The sequence below is a fragment of the Oryza glaberrima genome, chromosome 3 (genome assembly GCF_000147395.1).
Source record: "Oryza glaberrima chromosome 3, OglaRS2, whole genome shotgun sequence".
Taxonomy (NCBI): domain Eukaryota; kingdom Viridiplantae; phylum Streptophyta; class Magnoliopsida; order Poales; family Poaceae; genus Oryza; species Oryza glaberrima.
The window spans coordinates 3,654,834-3,677,745 of NC_068328.1; the positions used below are offsets into that span (position 1 = coordinate 3,654,834).

At 43.4% G+C, this 22,912-nt stretch overlaps 3 protein-coding genes and 1 pseudogene across 5 annotated transcripts; all 4 read right to left on the bottom strand.

Annotated features, from left to right (window-relative positions):
* Positions 1–927: 927 nt before the first annotated feature.
* LOC127768880 (uncharacterized) lies at positions 928–1,484 on the bottom strand. The gene has a single exon (XM_052294547.1). It carries the CDS (start codon positions 1,482–1,484, stop codon positions 1,044–1,046), a length of 441 nt encoding a protein of 146 aa, XP_052150507.1. The 3' UTR covers positions 928–1,043.
* A 4,114-nt stretch (positions 1,485–5,598) lies between these two features.
* On the bottom strand, positions 5,599–5,967 carry LOC127766127 (cysteine proteinase inhibitor 5-like). Its single transcript, XM_052291191.1, has one exon. It carries the CDS (start codon positions 5,965–5,967, stop codon positions 5,599–5,601), a length of 369 nt encoding a protein of 122 aa, XP_052147151.1.
* Positions 5,968–13,134: 7,167 nt separating this feature from the next.
* LOC127768917 (cysteine proteinase inhibitor 5-like) lies at positions 13,135–13,897 on the bottom strand (annotated as a pseudogene).
* A 4,413-nt stretch (positions 13,898–18,310) lies between these two features.
* LOC127765201 (uncharacterized) lies at positions 18,311–22,721 on the bottom strand. 3 transcript variants are annotated; one of them, XM_052290050.1, is made up of 6 exons: positions 21,116–22,718; positions 20,362–20,429; positions 20,127–20,289; positions 19,929–20,013; positions 19,361–19,790; positions 18,311–18,770 (listed from the first exon to the last, which is right to left on the bottom strand). In XM_052290050.1, the coding sequence occupies exons 1-6, from the start codon at positions 22,467–22,469 to the stop codon at positions 18,762–18,764; spliced, it is 2,109 nt and encodes a 702-aa protein (XP_052146010.1). In that variant the 5' UTR covers positions 22,470–22,718; the 3' UTR covers positions 18,311–18,761. The 3 variants fall into 3 exon arrangements, with proteins under 3 accessions (XP_052146010.1, XP_052146009.1, XP_052146008.1); XM_052290049.1 differs by lacking the exon at positions 18,311–18,770 and having other exon boundaries at positions 18,791–19,790; positions 21,116–21,788; positions 21,876–22,721; XM_052290048.1 differs by lacking the exon at positions 18,311–18,770 and having other exon boundaries at positions 18,792–19,790; positions 21,116–22,720.
* Positions 22,722–22,912: the final 191 nt, after the last annotated feature.

Below are 22,912 nucleotides of genomic sequence, written 5' to 3' on the forward strand. Positions count from 1 at the left end.
TTTGCATGAGGCTGATCGAGATATAGATCTTTTGTGTGTGAATGTGGTCGTGTATAGGAACACTACGGCGCTATTCGAGCCATGTGTGAGTGTGATGAGAAGCACACCACCTGATCCCATGAATCCAGCGGAGTATGTATAAGACTTGTTTATCACAGCTCTATCTAAAATGAGAATGGAGTTAGGTGAAGAGCTCTCACAAAATAAATTAGAGAGATGAAACTAGGTTTAGACTGCTTCACAATTCTAATCCAGTAGTTACTAAAATTTAAAAGTTGGATCTCTATCTAACATACCCGTACACACCGACCATCGCGCTATTCCATCGATCCAACGGACCCGCGAAACTGCGCAAGATCACGCCGATCCGCATCTCCGCCCACGCCAAACTTGGGTTTGTCTCAAGGCCTCGTTTGATGGCCCTCAAGTCCGGCCCATCCAAGTGCCCAGGCCTCCCGTACGACAGATGTATGGGCTGGGATTTAGCCCATGCCAAACGAGGCCTAAAAACTCGAATCGACACACGACTCGCGGCCTCACGCAGTCACGCTCGATCGATCGGCAGTAAAAAAACGCCACTTTTTTTAGCGAACGCGCAAAAAACGGCACTCGATCGCATGTGAGACGATGAACAAAATTGCCACTCAATCGTTGCAGCATTGCAGGGTACGGGTAAACACGAACAACTCCACGCTGAACAAAAACCGTACAAACACGGAAAATGAACAACCAAGGCAAAATACAAACACGGAAACACACCCAGTCATCATCTCTCAATCTCTCATTCTCATTCTAACTAGTACTTCCTCCGTTTCACAATGTAAAACTTTCTAGCATTGTACATATTCATATAGATGCTAATGAATCTAGACATTATAATATATATAGATTCATTAGTATCTATATAAATATGGGCAATGCTAGAAAGTCTTACATTGTGAAACGGAGGAAGTAACGTAAAGCCAACGCATTAATTCTCTTGAGTTGACGCGTACGTTTACGTACGGCCACACACTCAACGTGTGCCTAGCTGCCTTGATCGATCAGTTCTTGGGCGTGAACGACCAGAGCTTCCAGGTGGTTGTCCCGAGGATGCCCCAGACGAACACGCTGTACTGCGCCGTCCTCACGCCGGCGGCGACGTTGATCACCAGCTGGTAGTTGCTACCGCCGCCGCTGCACGGCTGCGTCTGCCCGCTCACCACGTTCACGTACACCAGCTTCGCCCCGGTGTTGAGGCAGTAGCTCTGCACCGCGAACTTCCCCACCTGCTGGATCGTGTAGTCGTTCACGTTCGTCACGGGTGACCACGCCGGCGGTGGCGGCGGAGAGCTCTTGACCGGCGACGGCGGTGGCGGTGGCGGTGACGGAGGCGGAGGCGGAGGGCTGGCCGCCGGTGGTGGTGGTGGTGGTGGAGAGCTTATAACCGCCGGTGGTGGTGGTGGTGGTGGAGAGGTTGTAACCGACGGCGGTGGCGGAGGCATCAGAGGGCTGGACGTCGGCGGTGGTGGAGAGCTTGTAACAGACGGTGGCGGCGCAAGCGGCGGCGGGCTGGCCTCCGGCGGTGGAGACGGCGGGCTTGCCTCTGCCTCTGAGCTTGGCGCTGGCGCGGCAGCGGTGTAGTCATCGGCATTGGCAATGGCAACGACGAATGTGGCGAGCATGAGAGCAAGGAGAAGAAGCGACGGTTTCATGTCGTATATGTATGTGTACTACGTTGCTAATCGTTCAGTGGATTGCTGTCAGCTTGTGCTATGTGTGTCAATGTGTGTGTTATGCTAGAGGCTAGAGCGTACTGCGTACGTTCACGTTGAGAATTTGCAGGGAGAGTTCTATCAACACAGCCTATTTATAGTGCAATGCTGATCAAGTGATGAGATTAACACAGGCTTCGTTTCTAAAGGGAAAAAAAATCAGCACACGAGAACAGCTAGCAGTGACCGTGTACGTATTTTACGTGGTCACACTTGTTACGGTTTGCCAAGCAAAGAAGTATGCATCATGCAACTATGTATATATTTAATTGTTTGACCAAACAGTAGGAGCGTCACGTCAATTGCATATAAGCAATATAGTACTGTATAGCTTAGCGCCTGTTTGACCGAAGAAGTTTCCAGCTTGTTTCTGGTTTCCATCTATGACTATGATTATGTAGCCAGAACCTCCTGATGGTTGGAAAACTTGGAGATTAAGGCTGTGTTTAGTTCCACGTCAAAATTAGAAGTTTAAAGAAATTGGAACGATGTGACGAAAAAGTTGGAAGTTTATGTGTGTAGGAAAGTTCGATGTGACGGAAAAGTTAGAAGTTTGTGGAAAAAAGTTGGAATCTAAACAAGGCCTAATTTAATCTTCTTGTTGTGTACGTCTACCTGTTTCTTACATATTGACTAAATAGTTATTAAAAAGTTTTTAAAATAATTTACAACATAGTTTTATATGTGATATATCACTCAACAAATATGCAAGTTCAAATTCAATTGCTTGGTTAGCACACTCAACAAACCTGCATGTGGAAATGGCCGCATTTTTTGCGGCAGTTTTGTTAGGGCGGTCTGCCCACCTAATTCTAAAAATGTTTTTTTTTAAGTAGTGAGCCTACTTGGAACTTTGAACTTTAATTCAAAAGAGAATTGCTTAGAACTGAACATAACATAGAAGAGATGTTTTGCGAGACAATGAAGTTTGGCCTTTCTCTGCGACCCCCTTTGAACTTCAGGTGTAATTTATGATCATCCAGTTGTGTATTTTTTTAGATACCCAGTGCCAGTTGACTAGCGTTGATCTAACTAGGCATGCACTTGACAAAACGTGCCCGGCCACAAATTACAGAAAATGCACAGCTTGCACATGAAGATGAAGTCCACGGCTCGTCAGTCGGGTCGTTTTTACAGAATAAGGAGACTAGCTACTTGCTCCGTCAGGTGTTCATGTCAACGACTGATACTTTACTAAAGAGATGCACTATACCACATGACATTAACCACTTGCGTGCTTGGGCAAACGCATCAATGCATGATCGAGTAAATTTCTTCGTTCATAATGACTATCTAGCTAGCATGGACATTTTCTCTGTCAGAATATACATAGTTACATACTGGAGAACTGTATTTGGCTAACTATTGCTCTTGTATTGTTGAAATTGAAGCACTGGAGTTGAAAAACTTCAAATGCTTGCAAGGTTACACCAAGACGTAGTTTGGGGTTAAGTAAAAGGAAACTTTACCCAACAACTGAAACTACGGCAACTTACAGAAAGATGATGAACCTTCGACGAGTTAGCAACTTACCAGCTGCATATAGAAAAAGGATTAAAAAAAGAAATGCGAAAATGCTATTGGATGAAATTGAAGCTTTTGTAACGATTGAAAAAGTACAAGTACTTGCCGCCCAGGAAACTGTAGTTGATTGAGAATGCAGCTTCTGCATGGCTAGTCTTTGGTAACGAAAATTTCTATTGGCCAAGTACATACTACCTCCATCCCAAAATAAGTGCAGCCCTGGATATCCGTGCCCAATGTTTGACTGTCTGTCTTATTCGAAAAATTTGTGAAAAATTTGAAAATATTTAGTCACAAATAAAATACTATTCATGTTTTATCATCTAATAGCAATAAAAATACCAATCACAAAAAATTTTCAAATAAGACGAACAGTCAAACGTTAAACGTGAATAGTATAAAACTGCACTTATTTTGAGACAGAGGGACTTCGAAGCCAGAACTCCAATGTTAAACAGAGTACTACTCTCTCCGTCACATAATATAAGGGATTTTAAGTTTTTGTTGGTACTGTTTGACCACTCGTCTTATTCAAAAAATTTGTGTAAATATAAAAAACGAAAAGTTATACTTAAAGTACTCTGGATAATAAAGTAAGTCACAAAAAACAAATAATAATTTTAATTTTTTTTGAATAAGATGAGTGGTCAAACAGTGCAAACAAAACCTTAAAATCTATTATATTACGGGACGGAGGGAGTACAACTGTAAGCTTTTCTTACTGAACAGTTACTAGACTGTACATACCATAGCCAGCTGTCATCCTAGGACGTCGGCAATGGGCAACACAGTAACAAAAACTAATTAACGATGTGCTGCTCATTGGAAGCCCATTGTCATAGTCAACTGTTTGCCAATTCTCATTGTCAACTGTAATTCACATCCATCACCGCGCTACTGTTGCTGGAACTCTAGAATGGCCTGACCACGACGACGATGACGAAGCTCATAAACTGCTTCGAGTCTCGAGAGGTGTTGTCCTTTTCTACCACTGCAAGTTGATGCGAGTGCATATACTCTATTTCACCGTGCCTTTGGCTTGACAGCTCGATAACATCGGTCGAAGACAAGCCGGTGACTATCGACGCGTGCACACGTTCTGATTCGATCAAGTGTAGAAACAAGGTGAAAAAGAAAGAAGGTGAAACTGTGGAACGGTGGAAGTGGTGATCAAACTGTGACCGGACCGGATCCTATCCGAACCAATAGCCCACTTACCATTGGACATCGGCCCACTTCGTGCAGAACGTACGTGCCCATCCCAATTTAAGTTTTGGCCCAGCACAACTCATAAATAGATTTTATTCCATTTTATTACCCGTTCTAGAAAAAACCAACTCCTAACTACTCCCTCCATCCCAAAATGTTTAACGCTATTGACTTTTTAAAAAATGTTTGACCGTTCGTCTTATTCAAAAAGTTTAAGTAATTATTAATTCTTTTCCTATCATTTGATTTATTGTTAAATATACTTTTATGTATATATATGTATGTATATATATATATAGTTTTACACATTTCACAAAAGTTTTTGAATAAGACGAACGGTCAAACATGTTTAAAAAAGTCAACGGCGTCAAACATTTAGGGAAGGAGGGAGTATGTATCTAGACGTAGTCAAGGTTTACAAAATCATACGGTTATCATGGTTATTACATGCGGGAACCTTTTGAAACCGTGCTATACTTCGCGGTATGCGCATGGTTTTCGTGGTTACCGTGATAACCGCCGAACTGTAGGGTGTAACCCCACCCAAAACGGTTTGCTGAACCCTGAAAGTAGTCCACATGCAAATACATAGCTAAAAGTTGTTATTTTTTTTTTAACGGAGGGTGTGCATTATAAAACATTATGTGTGTTGCTATATTCGCTTCTATGGATATTTGAACCCAGGTCACTACGACCACTAAGTTGTTACATGACATTTCGCATATTTTTCTATAACTAGATCAAATCCAAAATAAATTGATTTTAGACAAACACAAAATGCTTTGTAATATAGAACAGAGAGATTAATTAGTTCATTATGCAAATATATAACTCGACTGTGGAAATGACACTACTAGATCTCCTGACAAAGGAGAAACCTTATTGCATGCCCACCACTTGTGTGCGAGAAATGGACACGAACATCGGAACACGAATCAAAAAGAGAGCGCTATCATACTAGCGACTAGTACAGTTTAATTTCGGCTCATCCAAGCTTGAATTAACCGATATCGATGTATAATGAGGTCGTAATGGGTATATATATATATATATATGTATTGAGTTTGGCATGTCGTTGGATCGATCGGGTCGTGTGTGCATGCAGCGTACATCACGGCAACCGTATCCTCCTGAACCTGCGGAGCTTCCACGTGTCGAGGCGGGAGCCGGGCACGCCCCACACGAGGCACTCGTACTGCGCGGCGCTCCCGTAGGGCTTGGTGACGGCGACGGCCAGCCGGTAGTTGGTGCCGCCGGCGCCGCCCGCCGCCGCCTCCGTCTCGCCGCGCGCCACGCCCACGTAGGCCAGGTCCGTGTGGTGCGCGAGGCTGTACACCAGCACCGCGAACCGCCCCACCTGCTGGATCACCAGCTCCTGCACGTCCGCCACCGGCGCCCACCCGGCGGCCTCCGTCGCCGCCGCCGCGGTGACCACGGCGAGCGCGGCTCCCAGCAGGAACAGCGGCGACGATCTGGCCATTGCGATCGATCAGTGCTTGAGCGATGCATGCATATGTACTTGTAGAGAGATGTGGGAAGCTTGTGTGGCTAGCTAGAGGTGTATATAGTGTGGGAAAAAGATTCACGCGAGGCGTCCACCTGACGTTGTTGTTGGTTTTTTTTTTCTTCTTCTTCCTTTTCTCATTTTGATCATCACGCAGGTTGTTAGCCAGCTTGACGCCTTGACGGGGCGGTGCTCTCGGGGAATGTCGTTTAATTTTTGTGCTACGTGTGTTGGAACTTGATGCAAGTCTTCAGTAGCTTACCAAGCTAGCCGGCTTGTCGGCAGTGGGCCGGCATTTCCTCGGCCGCGCCATCGCACTGCATGTGCGCGCGCGCGCCGATGCTCGCCGCGGCGAGCCGGCCACTACCCGTGCGAGAAGAGGCGGTAGTTCGATCGAGCCGGCGGCCGCGCGCGATGGATCGCGTCGGCACGGTGGTCGATCGAGCTGTGGAACTTGGCACGCCACGCGCCTGCAGTACACGAGATGGCGCGCGGGGAAACGGCCGACCCACCTGCTCTGCTGCAGCCCTGCAGGCAGAAAACCATGGGCTTCGTTGGGTCCCCTTGCCAACCAACGTTGTCTCCACCGCCCAGGACAACAAGGGCAAAAGCACACAGAAAGAAAAACTGAGAAAATTTCGGCAGAAAATGGCTACTACATCCGTCCAAATAATATAACATGAATTTTTGGTTCTTATAATTTATCCTAAAATATAATTTTAGTGGCAACTTCTTTACCTGCTTTATATTTTTAATTAATCGTAACCTTCTGCTACTTAATTTTGATATTGTTTTTATCTTTCGAACAAATTCACAACTTTTCCTTGTTTCATTTTACTACTTCCTTAATATCTGTATCGATGGGAGTAGTAAGAATACCCGCATCGAAGGGAGTAGTAGAACAGTCTAATTTATGAACAAAAATTTTTACATATAAGTCAACATTGAAAAATAAACTTCATCAAAAATAAAAAAATAAGTTTTAGAATTTTAATTTTGTGAGCGGCTCATAAGACACGATGAGGCCCTTAGGGTATCTGTTCATTGGGATGAGAAAAGAGAGAATACCATCTCTCATTTTTTACATACATATTTTCGAACTAATAAATAGTTAGTGTGTTTTGTTAGGAAAGTCGCTATAAGAACATACTATAATAATCAACTTTTAAGTTTAAAATAATTAATATTAAATTAATTATACACTAGTAATTCATCTTATGTATTTGTTTTCTTCTCTTCTTTTGTCCTTTACGCAAACACAGCCTAAAATGCAACGCAGCTGTCCTCTTTTTCCCTTTTGTCGAGTGAAGCGAATGTCTCTCTCTGTTCCTTGTAGTCGATCCCGAGCTAGCAAAGACCGAGAACACCCGTCATTTCCACTTTTCCAGGCGCGACGCGTGTACTACGCACGCATTCAAATAAATCCTCGGATATATCCTCGGATCGATATGTGTTTCTTCGCCTACTGCATTGGCCTAGAGATCACCAGTTCATCGCCATTGAAAAGCCTCTTTGCTTCACGTAGAGGAAATGAATGCACATTGGCCATTGCAATGTTAGGCTCTCTTCCTCTCTCCCTGCCACACAAAACCATCAAAGGACGTAAACAAATTAATGAGCTGGGTTTCTCAAACACCGAAAAGAATTCACATGCCTGTCTCCATCTTCAGAACGTGGACCGGCTGCGAGAACCTACAGGTCATAGATTGATCAGTTGAATTCGGACTTAATTTGGTTTCTGAACAGTTTTTTGGACGTGATTAACAAGCAAGCTAGGTTGAGATGTGTGAAACAGAATTACAGCTGTACATGACAAACAAGAAGAGATACATATATCCGCTGCTCACTACAGGTTGGGTGGGTTGATTTTAGACAAAGCACATATATGACCCATCATATAAGAAGAAATTACTAAATTCTACGGTGATTATGCACCACTAATACAAATCCTTCCATCTGTGACGGCCCATAACAAGATTGGAATTTGCGAGCCGTCACAAGGAAGTACTCTCAATCGGGCCAAAGTTTCGCCCGATTGAGATATGGTCGCACAGCCATGGTATATCGGCATAAAAATAAAGCCCGTCACGGATGACACTTATCTGTGACGGGCTATAGTTGAGGCCCGATTGAGATGAGGGTTCCATATCTCAATCGGGCCCTAAAAGAAGCCCGTCACAGATAAGTGTCATCTGTGACGGGCTCCAACTAGAGGCCCGATTGAGATAAGTTTAGTGCCCGTCACAGATGACACTCATTTTTGACGGCCTTTTATTAAGGCCCGATAGAGATTACTTGTATGCCCGTCACGGTTGATTGTTTTAGGGCCGTTACAGATATTTGTTGCACAGTATAAATACCCCCCACCACCTAGTGTAACTGTATCCTACTGTTCACTATTTTGGTGGGAGGCGGGGCGATTTTTTGTCCTTTTCCAAGGAAAACAGAAATTAAATTCCTGTAGGTGATCAAAATGGGTCAATCAAGTGAGTAATATTAATCATTAATTGAGCAATTTCATCACGTCTTACTTTTGCAATAATGATCTTATAATATGTGCCTCTAATTTGTTTTTTTTATTTTGTAGCAATTGATCGAAGTTGGATGTATGCGAAAAATTTGAAACGTCATTCTACGGAGTACAGAAAGGGCGTAATAAATTTTATGAACGCCGCGGAGGAGGATCGGATAAGAAGAAACAGTGATTACATGTGTTGTCCATGTGCAGATTGCAAGAATGAGAATATGTTTGATAGCGGAGAGGACGTACACGGTCATCTAATACAACGAGGATTCATGGAGGGCTATACATGTTGGGTGAAGCATGGAGAGCAAGAATCAAGAAGTGGAGCAGCAGCAGACAGAAGTGGTGCGCATAATCAGGAAGATGAAGATGAGCATGACATGTTTATACCTTCTCCATTGGGCGGTGAAATGGTTGATGTGGATCACGATCTGCTGCAAGACATGTTACGAGACATTGAGGACCCAGCCTAGAATGAGAGAGATGGAATGAAGTTCAACAGGTTGGTAAGTGATTCCGAGACGCCTCTGTACGCTGGATGCAAAGCAAAACACACTAAGTTGTCAGTTACCTTGGACCTAATGAAGCTGAAGGCAAGTAGTGGATGGACAGACAAGAGTTTCACAGATCTTTTAGGAATTTTGAAGGCTATGCTTCCTGTTGAGAACACATTGCCCGAGACAACATACGAAGCAAAGCAGGTTCTGTGTCCACTGGGGTTAGAGGTCCGTAGAATTCACGCTTGTCCCAACGACTGCATATTGTACCACAAGCAATATGCGGACTTGGATGCTTGTCCTGTCTGCAAGGCTTCTCGATACAAGCGAAAGAAAAGTGCTAACGAAGGAAATAAGTCAAAGAAGGGTGGTACGGCAAAGGTTGTGTGGTATCTACCTATCATTGATCGTTTCAAGAGAATCTTTGCCAACCCGAACAAAGCGAAGTTAGTACGTTGGCACGCCACGGAGAGAAGGAATGACGGTATGCTTAGACACCCAGCGGATTCGATTGAATGGAGGAATATCGATCGAAAACACAAAGACTTTGCTGCCGACCCTAGAAACATGAGGATATGTCTGTGTACGGATGGCATGAATCCTTTCGGTGACATGAGTAGTACTCACAGCACTTGGCCAGTTCTTATTGTGAACTATAACCTCCCACCATGGTTATGCTTTAAACGGAAATATATTATGTTGTGCTTGTTAATCCAAGGTCCAAAGCAACCCGGCAATGATATCGATGTATTCCTGGAGCCTGTTATCGACGATCTGGAGATTCTTTGGAAAGAAGGTGTGGAAACTTGGGATGCATATGGTCAGGAGAACTTCAAGCTAAGAGTTCTATTCTTCTACACCATTAATGACTACCCTGCACTCGGTAATCTTTCCGAACAAACTATAAAAGGAAAGAAGGCATGCTCCGATTGCAAGGAACATACACGAAGCCGGTGGCTGAAGAAATCACGAAAGATGGTATACATGGGTCACCGGAGGTGGCTCCCGCTACGTCACGCATTTAGAAGAAAGAAGAAAATTTTTAACGGTAAGAGAGAACTTCAGCCTGCTCCCAAAGATTTGTCCGGAGATGAGGTCCACAATATGGTCAAGGACATAAGCAATGAGTTTGGAAAGAAAAGAAAACGTAGCAAGACAAAGGAGAAGGGTATGTGGAAGAAAAAATCCATATTTTGACGGCTACCTTACTGGAAAGATCTTGATGTCCGTCATTGCATTGATCTCATGCATGTAGAAAAGAATGTGTGTGAGAGTTTGGTTGGCCTGATGCTGAATATTCCCGGGAAGACAAAGGACGGGCTGAACGCGCGCCTTGATCTACAGGACATGAATATTCGCAGTGAACTCCAGCCCATACGAGATGCAGAGACAGGTAAGGTGTACCTCCCTCCAGCCTGCCACACACTGTCGAAGGATGGGAAGATCGCAATGTTATCATGCTTGAAGGATATTAAAATTCCATGGGACCGTCTTGGATTGTAGACACATGGCAAGGATACGATATAAATGGATACACATTTTACACCGTTAAACAAGATGACAAAAGCACAGTGCAAAACAGCGGCGTCCGTATAGATGCATTCCAGGATCAAGTTGGGTCAAACACATACTACGGCCGCATTGAGGAGATATGGGAGCTAAACTACGTCAAGTTCAAGGTTCCTTTGTTCCGCTGCCGTTGGGTGAATCTACGCACTGGTGTCAAAGCCAACAAGGAAGGTTTCACTTTAGTAGATCTATCTAAGGTGGGATACGCTGATGAACCATTTGTACTTACGAAACAGGTCGAGCAGATATTCTACATAAAAGACCCTTCAAACAAGAAGATGCACATCGTGAGAGATGGAAAGCGCCGAATTGTAGGAGTTGACAACGTCGTCGATGAAGAAGAATACAACCATAATCTTCATGTAAGACCTCACATTGACCTTGACGATGATCCCCAAGAGCCTGTGGCATATGCTCGTTCAGATCATACGGAAGGCATAACCTTGTGACTGATGCATTTGTACTTATCTATTGTAATGAATGAGGTATTTTGTTTTATTGCAAAGACTTGATATGTGTAGTCATTAATATGGCTAATTTTGTTTTATTACAAATGACCAAAATAAAAGTTGTAGATCCTGATGAGAGGATCCAAAATGACCAATTCAACTAGCGATAGATGAAGCGTGGGCCCAATACGTGCAAAGAGGAGGCCTCAGGAAGACAGGAGATGACACCATCATCCACAAAAAAGACTTCCCGGTGAAGCAACAAATAGGTGACCAGTGCGGATTCCATGTGTGCCACAACATGCGCCTTCTGTATAGAGAAAAGATGAAGACTTTGGCTGAGTTTGAGGTCGGTGGTCCCAATTGTGATAGACTAACTACATTTTAGTACTTATATATGATCGATCAACTAATCTGGAATTATGACAATGTAGGGCACAATAACCAAGTCTCTGCCTACCAGCTTTGAGGAGGTTCGCGAGGAGATAGCAAGCTTCATCCTCCGCGAAATAATTAACCCCAAAGGAATGTTTAGGCTTAAACTAAAATGATGAACAATGTTGAACTTTTATGTTTAGGCAATGATGAACACTTATTATGCAACTGTGATGATGTAACTGTGATGTTTATATTTATGTATATATTTCATATGTTTATGTTAAGACTTGCTAAATAAATATTTGATCCAATTAACTCAGTTTTGCAGGTGAAACATGATAAATATTTGAATGGATGTGAAATATGTGAATGGATGTGAAATATGATATGGCTGTGAATGTGTGGTTGTGTGAAATATGTTGATGTCTGTGTATGTGAATGCATATGTATATGAATGGGTGATGCTGGGGAGCTGGATTGGATATCTGTGTTTGTTTCTGTCATTTTTGCAGCGGGCATGGCTAGCAAAGGCCTGAGGCTAGCCAAAAAATAAAATTTATTTTTTTGTGTGTATTATAGTCATCTGTGACGGGCCATAACTAAATGCCCGATTGAGATGAGATCATCTGTGACGGGCTCTAGTTTAGACCCGATTGAGATCAGTAGTCATCTGTGACGGGCTCTAGTTTAGGCCCGATTAAGGTCAGTAGTCATCTGTGACGAGCTATAGTTTAGGCCCGATTGAGGTCAGTAGTCATCTGTGACGGGCTATAGTTTAGGCCCGATTGAGATGAGTATCATCTGTGACGGGCTCTAATTTAGGCCTGATAAAGGTTAGTAGTCATCTGTGACGGGCGCTAGTTGTGGCCCGATAGAGATAGGTCATCTGTGACGGGCTATAGTTTGACTGGTCGTCTGGGTCAAAGCTATCTGTGACAGGCTTTACTTAGGGCCTGATTGAGATATATTTATTCGTGACGGCCGTTTGCCCGATTGAGATAACTCTTCACATCAGTAACTTCTAGCCTGTGACGGACGTTGTGTCCGATTGAGATGGGGCTTACCACCCGATTGAGATGAGGGTATCCGTTCTAGTGCACCCACAAAAGAGGGCACGACCTTCTGCATACACAGTGAGAAGGATGTATGACTGCGCTTTTATAGTAGAGATGAATATTTTTTCAAGATAATAAAAACGGCTTGCATCTCCAGCTAGCCTCTGCCACGAGAAACACAACAAAAATTTGGCCTTAATTTGGTGCGATTCATTTTCACCCCGCACATGAAACTACTTAATTTGTGCGGATCATCTATATGTTATATGAATGTTTTTTAACCTCAAATTAATCAATACTCCCTCCATCCCACTTTAAGTGCATCCATGATTTTCCGCGTCCAACTTTAACCGTTCGTCTTATTTAAAAAAATTTTAGAAAAATTTTAAAACATAAGTCACGAGTAAAATACTATGCATGTTTTATCATCTTATAACAACAAAAATATTAATTATAAAAAAATTTAAAATAAGACGAACGATCAAAATTGAACACGAAAATATATGGTTGCACTTAAAATGGGACGGAGGAAGTACTTTGCCAAGGACTATGTTATGAACATGTCCGCCCGTCGACCCTCCAGAAAGTATGCCGAATAATATTTTAGTGTGGTAACAAAATGATGTTCCAGCTAGCACGGTGTATTATGATATAGAAGTGTGTCGATATAATCACATTTCCATTTATCATGCATAATGTCATAAGGTTACATTAATTAGCATCGACATGGTTTAATTCGCTTGTGGCACAAAAATTAATCATAGCAAAATGCAGTCTCCTTTCTAGTGGGACAGCTTATTCCCAATCCAAGGAAATTATATATCGCGGGGACACAAAAACTAACATAACTCGAGAAACAAAATGGCAACTTAATTATGCATGCATGAGCATCCTTGTACGCTGAATTGAACCAGCTAGGTCGCCGTACGTCTAGATCGCCTTGAAGCTGAGCAGCTTCCAGGTGTTGGCGCGAGAGCCGGGCACGCCCCAGACGACGCACTGGAACTTGGCCTTGCTCCCGCCGGGCGTCGTCTCCGCCAAGATCACGAGGCGGTAGTTGGTGCCGCCGCCCACCGCCGCCTCGGTCTCGCCGCTGACGACGGAGACGAACACCAGGCTCTTGCGGTGCGACAGGTCGTAGACGAGCACCGAGAAGCGGCCCACCTGCTGGACCACCAGGTTGCTGGTGTTGCCGATCGGCCTGTACGTCGCCTCCGCCGCCGGGAGCGTCTCGGCGACGACGACGACGGCGAAAACGAGAGCGGCAGCGACGAGCAGCGACGACGACGTCCTCATGGCGACGATCTTGCTGGTGCTCAGTGCTCACTGGATCACAGGCTCTGCTTGCGGTTTTGGTCTTTGCTCTGCTCTGCTCTGGCCTTGATACTTATAGCTCGCGAAAAAGAGCAATGAGCTGCCGCCATCGGAAGCCATTGCCGACGTGGATGGCGCGGTGGATTTGTGCATGAGAATTGTGCTTGCGCGTGGTGGCCAACTTGACGCGCGGGAGCGCGCGCGGGGGGCGCCGGGGCCGAGAGGGCGGGCATTAACGGTGCGAGCTTGAGGAGGCGACATCTGGTGGGGAGCAAGCTGGAGTGTGAGCTTGCACGGTTCGAGGCCACGTACTGACGTGTACACAAATTTTTTTTGGCTCAGTTTTCACGCAGTTTCTTGGTTTTGTAGGGGTGGACTCGCCAACCGCGGCCATTTCTCCGGTGCAAGTAGGCTAGTTAAAGGCTTTACAAGCTTAGGCTGTGTTAAAAATTTTCGCCACGTCACATTAAATGTTTGAGACATACGTAGAGTATTAAATATAAACGAAAAAATAACTAATTACACGGGTTACGTGTAATTACGAGACAAATCTATTAAGCCTAATCGTTCCATGATCTGACAATATGGTGTTACAGTAAAAATTTGCTAATGACAGATTAATTAGGTTTAATAAATTCATCTTGCAGTTTACAGCAGATTCTGTAATTTGTTTTATTATTAATCTACGTTTAATACTTCAAATGTGTGTCTGTATATCCGATGTGACACGCTAAAATTTTATATTCCTGGATCTAAACACAGCCTTATTAAAACCATGCGGTTTTTTTACAGTGACGATGAATAATTTAAAGTGCTCGATGTTATGCGTGGAAGTTGTTATAGGGTGACTTGCATTGTAGCCTGCTTTAATTTCATGGCGATCTCGATGCATGTCAAATTGCACCATCCATATGCAGATCGAGCCATGCATGTCAAATTGCATCTTTCCATATGCAGAGCTAGCTTGGTTTCATGGCGATCTTTGATGTGATATTGTCAATGCGCGTACGTAGTATGCGTGGAAATGACCAGAACGTTACATACCATGTCGTCGTATACGACGAGAGAAGACAGCTGTTCGTCCTGGAAAACATGAGATCTTCGATCGTGCCCATGATAACCTCCGTGCAAGTTGCGCTCCATGCATATTTTACAAGTTGAGATCCAGAGGCGAGGCGGGTCAAGTCAACGGCGCTACCTTCATTGCAAAATATAAAATGTTATAGCTAAACGTAGGTCATATATATTGATTAAGTTTATATATAAAAATACACCAATATATAATATATAATTATTTCACTAAATATTGATTAAGTTTATATATAAAAATACACCAATATATATAATATCAAATTATTTCACTAAATCTACCATAAAATAGGTCCGGCGAACAATCCACCGTATTTAATGTCGTGAGATGGTGTATTTATAAATGGGACTGTCTATACATCTATTGACAGAAAATCCCACCTCCTATCTTTTAAATTTTGGACCATTGGATATGCTTTGGGATTCGTGCACAGCTTTAACCCTAACTTTTTCCTCCCATTCCCCACCTCTTCGCGCATTCGGCCGCCGCCGCTACCCTCGCACGTCGCCACCGCCCGATCCCCGCCGCCACCGCGCCACCGCCCGCCTCGCCGGCTGGTCGAAGGGCGTCAACGGCGCTGACGAGGGCCCCCCCCCCTCACGCGCCCTCCACCCTCAGCCAGCCTCCTCCCCCTCTTCTCCCCCTCCCCCTCCTTCCTCCTCGAGCCGTCAGCGGCGAGATGCCCCCGCCACTAACGCTAGCCCACCGCCATCCTCCAGCCCCGCGGCTCTGGCGCCCCACCGCCCCCCGATCCGCCGCCCACCGCCGGGCTGCCGTCTCCCCTAGCCATCCCTCTAAGCCCGGCGAACTCTCCCTTATTCCCCCTCCCCCTCCCACCCTTCCCACCCCCACCCCACCCCGGGACCCTAATTCGTTGGCCCTTCACCGGAGTTTGGGTTGTTGCCGGCGCCGGAGAAGAAGAAGAGTTTGTCGTAGTTGGAGAAGAAGCAGCTGGAGCACGAATCACGAAACACATCCAGTAAACCAAAATTTGCAAGATTTGGAGGTAGGTTTTCTGTCGACAGAAGTTTCGCAATTCCGTTTATAAATATATATACTCTCCCTCATCTAATACGTGACATATAAGTACACGGAGGTGATTAATAAGAGGAGTATAGAAGCAGCATCATACAGTGATGATTGCATAAAAATATTAGCTTGAGGTCTTCCACGAAGATCATGTGTGATCTTTGGAGCCTCATTTTTGAGTCTTGAAATTCAATACAAGGTACTTCTCAGTTCTCGTTGGTTTTCTAATAAATATTTTGCGGCACTGTTAATTGCTGGCTTCGAGATCTTCAAATGTATTTTCTAAGACCTGTACACGTACTAGATGACTTAGGTGAGACTAAATGGAATCGGTGTACATACATATATAGGGGTCATGTTGAAAAAAAGTTTGTTAATCATTTGAGAAGTTAATGCTAATATGCTTATAGTTTTAAAGTTTAACCTATATTGTCTTAGACATAAAATAATATTTATAACCAGATGGTACCTATCCATCTATCTATATATACTAATTGAGTAATCTTGCAATCTGAAAAAGATCACACGTTAATCACAAAGATCTAGCAGCTGATCAATCAGATTAATCATATCATTGTGAGTAAATTGTAACTGGCATGCACTCTTTTTTCAAACTTTTCATAATCTGCTATAATTTAAAAATAATTAGGAACTAATATATATGGAGTTGTACTTATTGTGAACTACTATCACTTAATATTTTACTATTTACTTTTTAATGTAAAATTAGTAATTACCGAGTTGTAACTTAAGTTTACTTATCTTTTAGTTTAAGAAGCCGCTATAGTTCTAAAAACACCCAATTTATTTAGCATTTTTTACATCTATAATGTGATAACAGTAGTATCTATGCAAACCCACGGGTTGATGATTTGTGTGTTTAATCGATGCCTAGCTTCCTCTTCATGATTGCATTTATATATATGGCGGAAGAAATTAGTGACAACGATAGCCTGCTTAATGTTGGTTGGTCACCATACGTTCACCAGGTTCCCCAACATATAATTAAGGGTTTTTCTCATTAAGATTTAGATTTTATCTTAATTTTCATTAGCATATTTTTAAAGTGCTAAATGGTATATTCTCTGTGAAAACTTTTTATGTAGAAGTTGCTTTAAAATATTAAATAAATTTATTTGTCAAGTTTATAATAATTAAAATTTAATTAATTATATGCTAATAGATTTCTCATTTTAGTGCAACCTTAATCCTCACATTCAGCAGTTTCAAACAGTAACACACGGATAATTCCACGTTATCATTACGTGCCGGAGCTAAAAGGGGAAAAAAACAGAGGAAACTAAAACTACGTACGCCCGCATTCTCTTGGGAGGTGCAACTATTTTCTGTTTTAAATTGTGGGACTATTCGTACGTACCTATGGTTCGTTAAAAAAAAAAATTATATATGCTCTTATGCAACATTTTGATGTTGTCCAACAATATGTATTCATATCATCCATCTTCTTTCCACGTAGATCGATCGACACATACTCTGCTTCTTTTATTTGCTTACAACCTATGCGTAATTGCATATACATGGTTGCATACCAATTGGGCTGCGCACATACATGTACGCGTAGACATCGATCATACATTATATATTACGATCATCAGTTGATGCGGTTGAACTCCAGGAGCATCCACGCGTGCGTCTCGGGGATTCCCCACACCACCGCCCGGTACGGCGCGGCGGCGCCGCCGCCGGCGTCCGCCGCGGTGACCACCATCTGGTACCTCACGCCGCCCTTGTCCGGGTGCTGGTCGACGAGGGACACGCCGGCGTACGTCAGCCTCCTGTTCCGGTTCAGGCTGTACACCAGCACGGCGAATCGCCCCAGCAGCGGCCCGCGTGGGTCAGCCGGCATGTCGGCCACCGGAGTCTGCTTGAACTCCGACTCCGACGCCGACGCCGCGACGGCCGCGGCGGCGAGGACGATGAGGACGGCGGCAAGGGACTTCATTGTGATCAGATAGTGACGGTGTAGACGTATTGTAGTATAGGTATAGTAGCACAGCTAGCTAATACTAGCTGGCTGGCTAGTTTGATTTTAATTAGCCTCCTTTGTTTTGTGTAAGTGTGTGCAATGAGAGGATCAAGATGGTGTTTATATAGGCAGCTGCAGCAAAGAGTGAAATGGCAGGAAGGAAGGATTGTGTGGCTTTGTGTAGAGGCAACTTAAGTTTCTAAACGACATAAAGGTTATTACGCGGTTTCGTCGTCCTTAAACTTCAATATTGGAAATGGAGCTGGGCCGTCTATGTATGACTCCAAGGCCAGGCCCTAAGAAGGCCGTTTCTCTACATAGAAAGTTTACTTTAGGTCCCTCATGTAAGAGTCAGAGTTTCGCTTGCATCCCTCAATCACAATTCACAACAATAAAAATAAGATATAGGTCCTGTTTGAGAACCCAATATAGGGGAGAGAAAGTTTTGGATTTTAGTGGCGCGCTTTTTAAACTGCTAAATGGTGCGTTTTGTGTGAAATTTTCTATATGAAAGTTGTTCTAAAATATCAAATTAATCTATTTTTCAAGTTTGTAATAATTAAAACTCAATTAATCACAAACTATTACCATCTCGTTTTACGTAAAACACTTAATCTTCATCTTCAAAAAATTCAAACATAGCCATAGAGCACCTCACCTTCTACAGTAAGTACTAAAAAAATGCTTTTGGATGGTTTTGGAAGACGTTTTTAACTTACATGACACCCACATAACATTAATTTGATTTTTATCTGATGTGGCATCTACATAATGCTTACTTGACATAACAAATAAAGTAACTAAGGTCCACGAGAAGATTTTCTCCTGCAATGAGAAGATGCCCGTCTATTCAACCAGCTTCATTAAGAATAGGATCATCACGGGCACTGTAAAATCGAGTAATTAGCATACTTATAGCAACACAAATATTCCACAAATGAACTGGATATAAGGATCTGATGGCATTCTTTCCTTCTCCAAATTTAGTTATGAAACAAATTTGGAGGAGGCAAAGTGACCAAATCATCAAAATTTCAAAACTCTATTGAACTTGAAACTTTGAACAAAATTTAGCAAAATTTGACATGGAAGCCATAAAAATAAAACTTGGTTAAAATTCCTCACTGCCTCCCTTTAAATAATGTTGAGATTCATTAAGAAACGACAAAAAGAAAGTTTACAAATTTAGGGGAAAAAAAGAATGGTGAGCTGGCTAGTTTGCCTCCTATGAAATTCATCATTTTTTACATGATTTTAATGCATATAATTAATATGAATAGATATTAAAAACACGTTACCTTTGGTAAAATTAACACTTTTTTAATCGATTAACTTAAAAAACAGACGCTTCAAAGTGTTCACGGTCTTTCAAGCTTGTACATCCATTGGGTGGTTTTGTGAAATGCTTTTGCAGCAAATAGTGTGGTTTTGTTATAGCTGCTGAAAGTTTTGCTTTTGTGATCCATTGTTCTAGTACCTGATGAGCTCTGAACGGGATATGGGGTGGCAGTTCCTGCTGCAGGGTACCTGCCTGCGGCCATACAGCACAGGCAGAAAGCTGATGCTGTGGAGAAACAAAAACAGGCCACTGCATTGGAGTAACAGGAGGTCCAGGCAGAATTGGACCAGGAGTAGCGAACGTCTGCATTGCGAGCGATCGAACCGAAGAACAGAATGGCTGCGATGAGGATGGCGGAAGCATGGTACCACATGCAGAAAACTGCTGTGATGGGTGTGGCAGAGGCAGAGTACCAAAAGCTGAGGGCTGCTGCGTTGGGGGAGGTGGAGGCAGAGTTCCACCAGCAGAGAATGGCGGCCTATGCCAGCGAACAAAGTTGGGTGCAGACAAAATGAAATCATTCTCCCGCTGCTCATATCCATGCTGAGTGAATTGATTCTCAGGATGCCTGAAGTACATCAAATCCAAGAAAGAAAAAATAGTCAGCAAAGAGCTTGGAAATATACAGCAAATTAAACAAAATTAATATCATTAGTGCAGAAAACTAAACAGCACAATGCTCTCATAACACATAGATAAAACTTACCTCGGGGTTGTGTTCGCAGTTGCACGGGGATCATTTTCAAAGCAACATGTTTGTGCCATATGGTAACCAGCTGTGTTTCTAAGGCCTACAAAAGCAATTATTATACATGATTATGCTCACATTGCCTCACTATAAAGAATTCAGTAGGAAACTAGTATAGTACATTTAGCAGAAATGATCGAGTGTCAGAATAAGCACCATAAGTCGACGAAACTGGAGAAAGTGATGGTGGGCATGACCTCCAACTCAGAGCTGGTTTGGCAACTCTCGCAGAAGGCCAGCCACGAAGTGCAGGAGACCATCTCGTGGCTGATCTTGACCTTTTGTTTCCAGTCAAACGGTTAGACTCAGGCATAATGCTCTGTGCAAATAAGGAAGGGAGAATTAAGTGATCGGAATTTTTTTAAAATAGAAGTGGCATTAAGTTATTTACAGCTGCTATCGTTTTTGGATGATTCTCATTACTGCTTGTTTCGATGAACCGACCTATGTTTTCAGGACCTGCAAAAGCCATTATACTAATAAGCATAATAATAATCATAGGAAATCGGCAAAGATCAGGTGTGCTCAACACTTTTTTTTTAGAGGAAAAGAGAACTTCATTACTTAAATGAAACAGCTAAATCGTTGTTCACCAAGTTACAAACAAACTCAGGAAATTCCCCTAACCAAACTGCAGGTGTAGAGGAACCCAAGGCACATTATCACATCAAACTATTACAAGCTCTATGACAATACACAACCTTTGTCACATCAAACTGCAGAGAGAGTAAGTTCCTAACTTCACGAATCACAGCAGCATTCATACCATTATCTAATTCATCATCCTTAAGAGCTTGTACTAGTTGTTCAGAATCAGTTTCTACAATGACATGATTTATACCAAAACAGATAACCAAATTGAGAGCTTCAATACAAGCCATTACTTCTGCATGTAGTGCATCTTGTACATTCATTAGACTACCAGCTGCTGCCACGAAAGGTTGACCTTAGCAAATCTCTCACAATTACACCCCAGCCACCCCTGTTTGTTTCAGCATAAAAAGAACCATCTATGTTTAGTTTCAGCAACTGACCCAATGGAGGTATCCATTTGGCAGTAGGCTTTTGTCTAGTGGGAATTATAGATGCATCTAAATTGTCTGACTTATGAGTTCAGAGAATATTTAGGTGTGCACAACACTTACCAGGTAGCACTGTCAGATGGTGGCATAATACACAAGACCGGAACATCTGTACAAATGGGATATGTCTTCCATTACAATACGGTTTGAGAACTTTTATTGTCTTTTTTCCAATGTCAATGGAAGACACCCAACCATTTAAATCTTTAAATTTCACAGTGCTCTTGAGGTAAAGAAGATCACCAGCACCATTCAGGCTCAGGGTGGGAAAAACTGAGAAGAGATCCCTGAATCTTAACATCTCAACACCTTTGTCTCTTTGTGTAGATGTCAACACCTCATATGTTGATTGCATGTCATCACTGTCAATCACGTAACCTTTCTGCCAGCAATTTGACGAAATTAATCTACTCCAAGTCACTGCCCTCCAACCATCACCAACAAAGGATGGTGTCTCCTCTTTGGGCAAATCGTCCATGTGTGCACATGACATCAGGTATGAATCATCTAAAACATCCCTGTCACAAACATCTTTAGATTCTTGACGGACATCTTCTAGCTCTTGAGGAATAGGTTGTATTTTCCTCTGTCGTTGTTCCAACTCAACAAACTTGATCTCACCGCTGCTGCTACAAATGACATCCCGAAACAACATAGGGCAGCTTTCCGAGCGATTGGATGGGCGAAAACTTTCCTTGTTAAGTGGCATGGGCAAAGGCAACGGGACATACTGAATCTGAGGTTGTTCATCATGTGCATTGAAAATTAAAATTCCATGCCAAAGATCAACCCAACCTAGTAGACCCCTCCCAAGATTGATCACCTTTTGAGGTCGAATAGCCCTAATTCCAGGAGGCAGATCCAACCTTCTCGTGCTCCAAGTCTTGGTGTTGGAAGTGTAGACGTAAACTTCATAGTGAGTCAAACGGTTTCGAAAACCAACAAGTAAACAGCTTCCCCCATCATCATTGTCACAAGATGCTATGCCTAGCAAAGAAAGGTAAAAGATAGGAGAATTATAACCTGTGGGATCTTGAACCCGCTCTAGTGATGGCAACCCTGGACCCGCCCTGTAGATGAAGAATTCAGAGAGCAACGGCGAGGATAAGTGAACGCGGAGGACGACAACAGCACCTTCCCCGGCCACTATGATGGGCTCGGTGAAGAACTCAACCTTAACCCTGGGATTGTAGCAGTGCGCACAGAAATATGAGATCACAGGCGCCTCGGCGAAGCAGAAAGAGATTTGCACGGTGTGACCATCTCTTGACTGCGCTGTTGCGGTTGTAGGGTTCTTGCAGTCGGCGATGTACGCCCGGTTAGCCAGAATTACCGACTCCGGCCAGCAGCGGGAGGCGGCGAGATTGGGTAGGGAGGGGGGATTGAAGGATTCGCGATTCATGATTCTTCGGGACATTGTCGGAAGAAGCGGTGGATTTGGAAATTAGGGTTTCCTTTTTCCTCTCGTGGAAGTGGCGCACGGTGGCGGCGGGTTGGTGGCGCTCGACGGTGGGAGCGGTGGGGCGGCGAGCTGGGGCGGTGGCGGAGAGAGGCGGCGGCGGCGGCGGCGGCGTTCGGCGGCGGGGTGGTCGCGATCGGGGGCGCCGATGCCGGTGGCTGGTGGCTGGTGGTCGGGGCGCCTGCCGCCTTGAGGTTGAGGGACCGACCGATCCAGAGAGAAATATCTCTCTTTGATCTGACAGGTGGGTCAGGAGAAAAATTGTCCACGAGCCTTTAAAAAATATAGAAATGAAATTAAGAAATAAAAAATATATATGTCTATCTTTACTATTATAAAAATTAAAAATGTTTCCGCTAATACTTTGATACGTGATTCGTATTTGAGTCAGTTTTTAATTC

Coding starts and splice junctions, on each gene's coding strand:
- LOC127766127 (XM_052291191.1), bottom strand. CDS start 5,967: ATGGCCAGATCGTCGCCGCTGTTCCTGCTGGGAGCCGCGCTCGCCGTG.
- LOC127768880 (XM_052294547.1), bottom strand. CDS start 1,484: ATGCCTCCGCCACCGCCGTCGGTTACAACCTCTCCACCACCACCACCA.
- LOC127765201 (XM_052290048.1), bottom strand. CDS start 22,469: ATGTCCCGAAGAATCATGAATCGCGAATCCTTCAATCCCCCCTCCCTA. Junction 20,290..20,361: donor ATCCAAAAACGATAGCAGCT/GTAAATAACTTA, acceptor TTATTTGCACAG/AGCATTATGCCTGAGTCTAA. Junction 19,791..19,928: donor ACTGCGAACACAACCCCGAG/GTAAGTTTTATC, acceptor GATGTACTTCAG/GCATCCTGAGAATCAATTCA.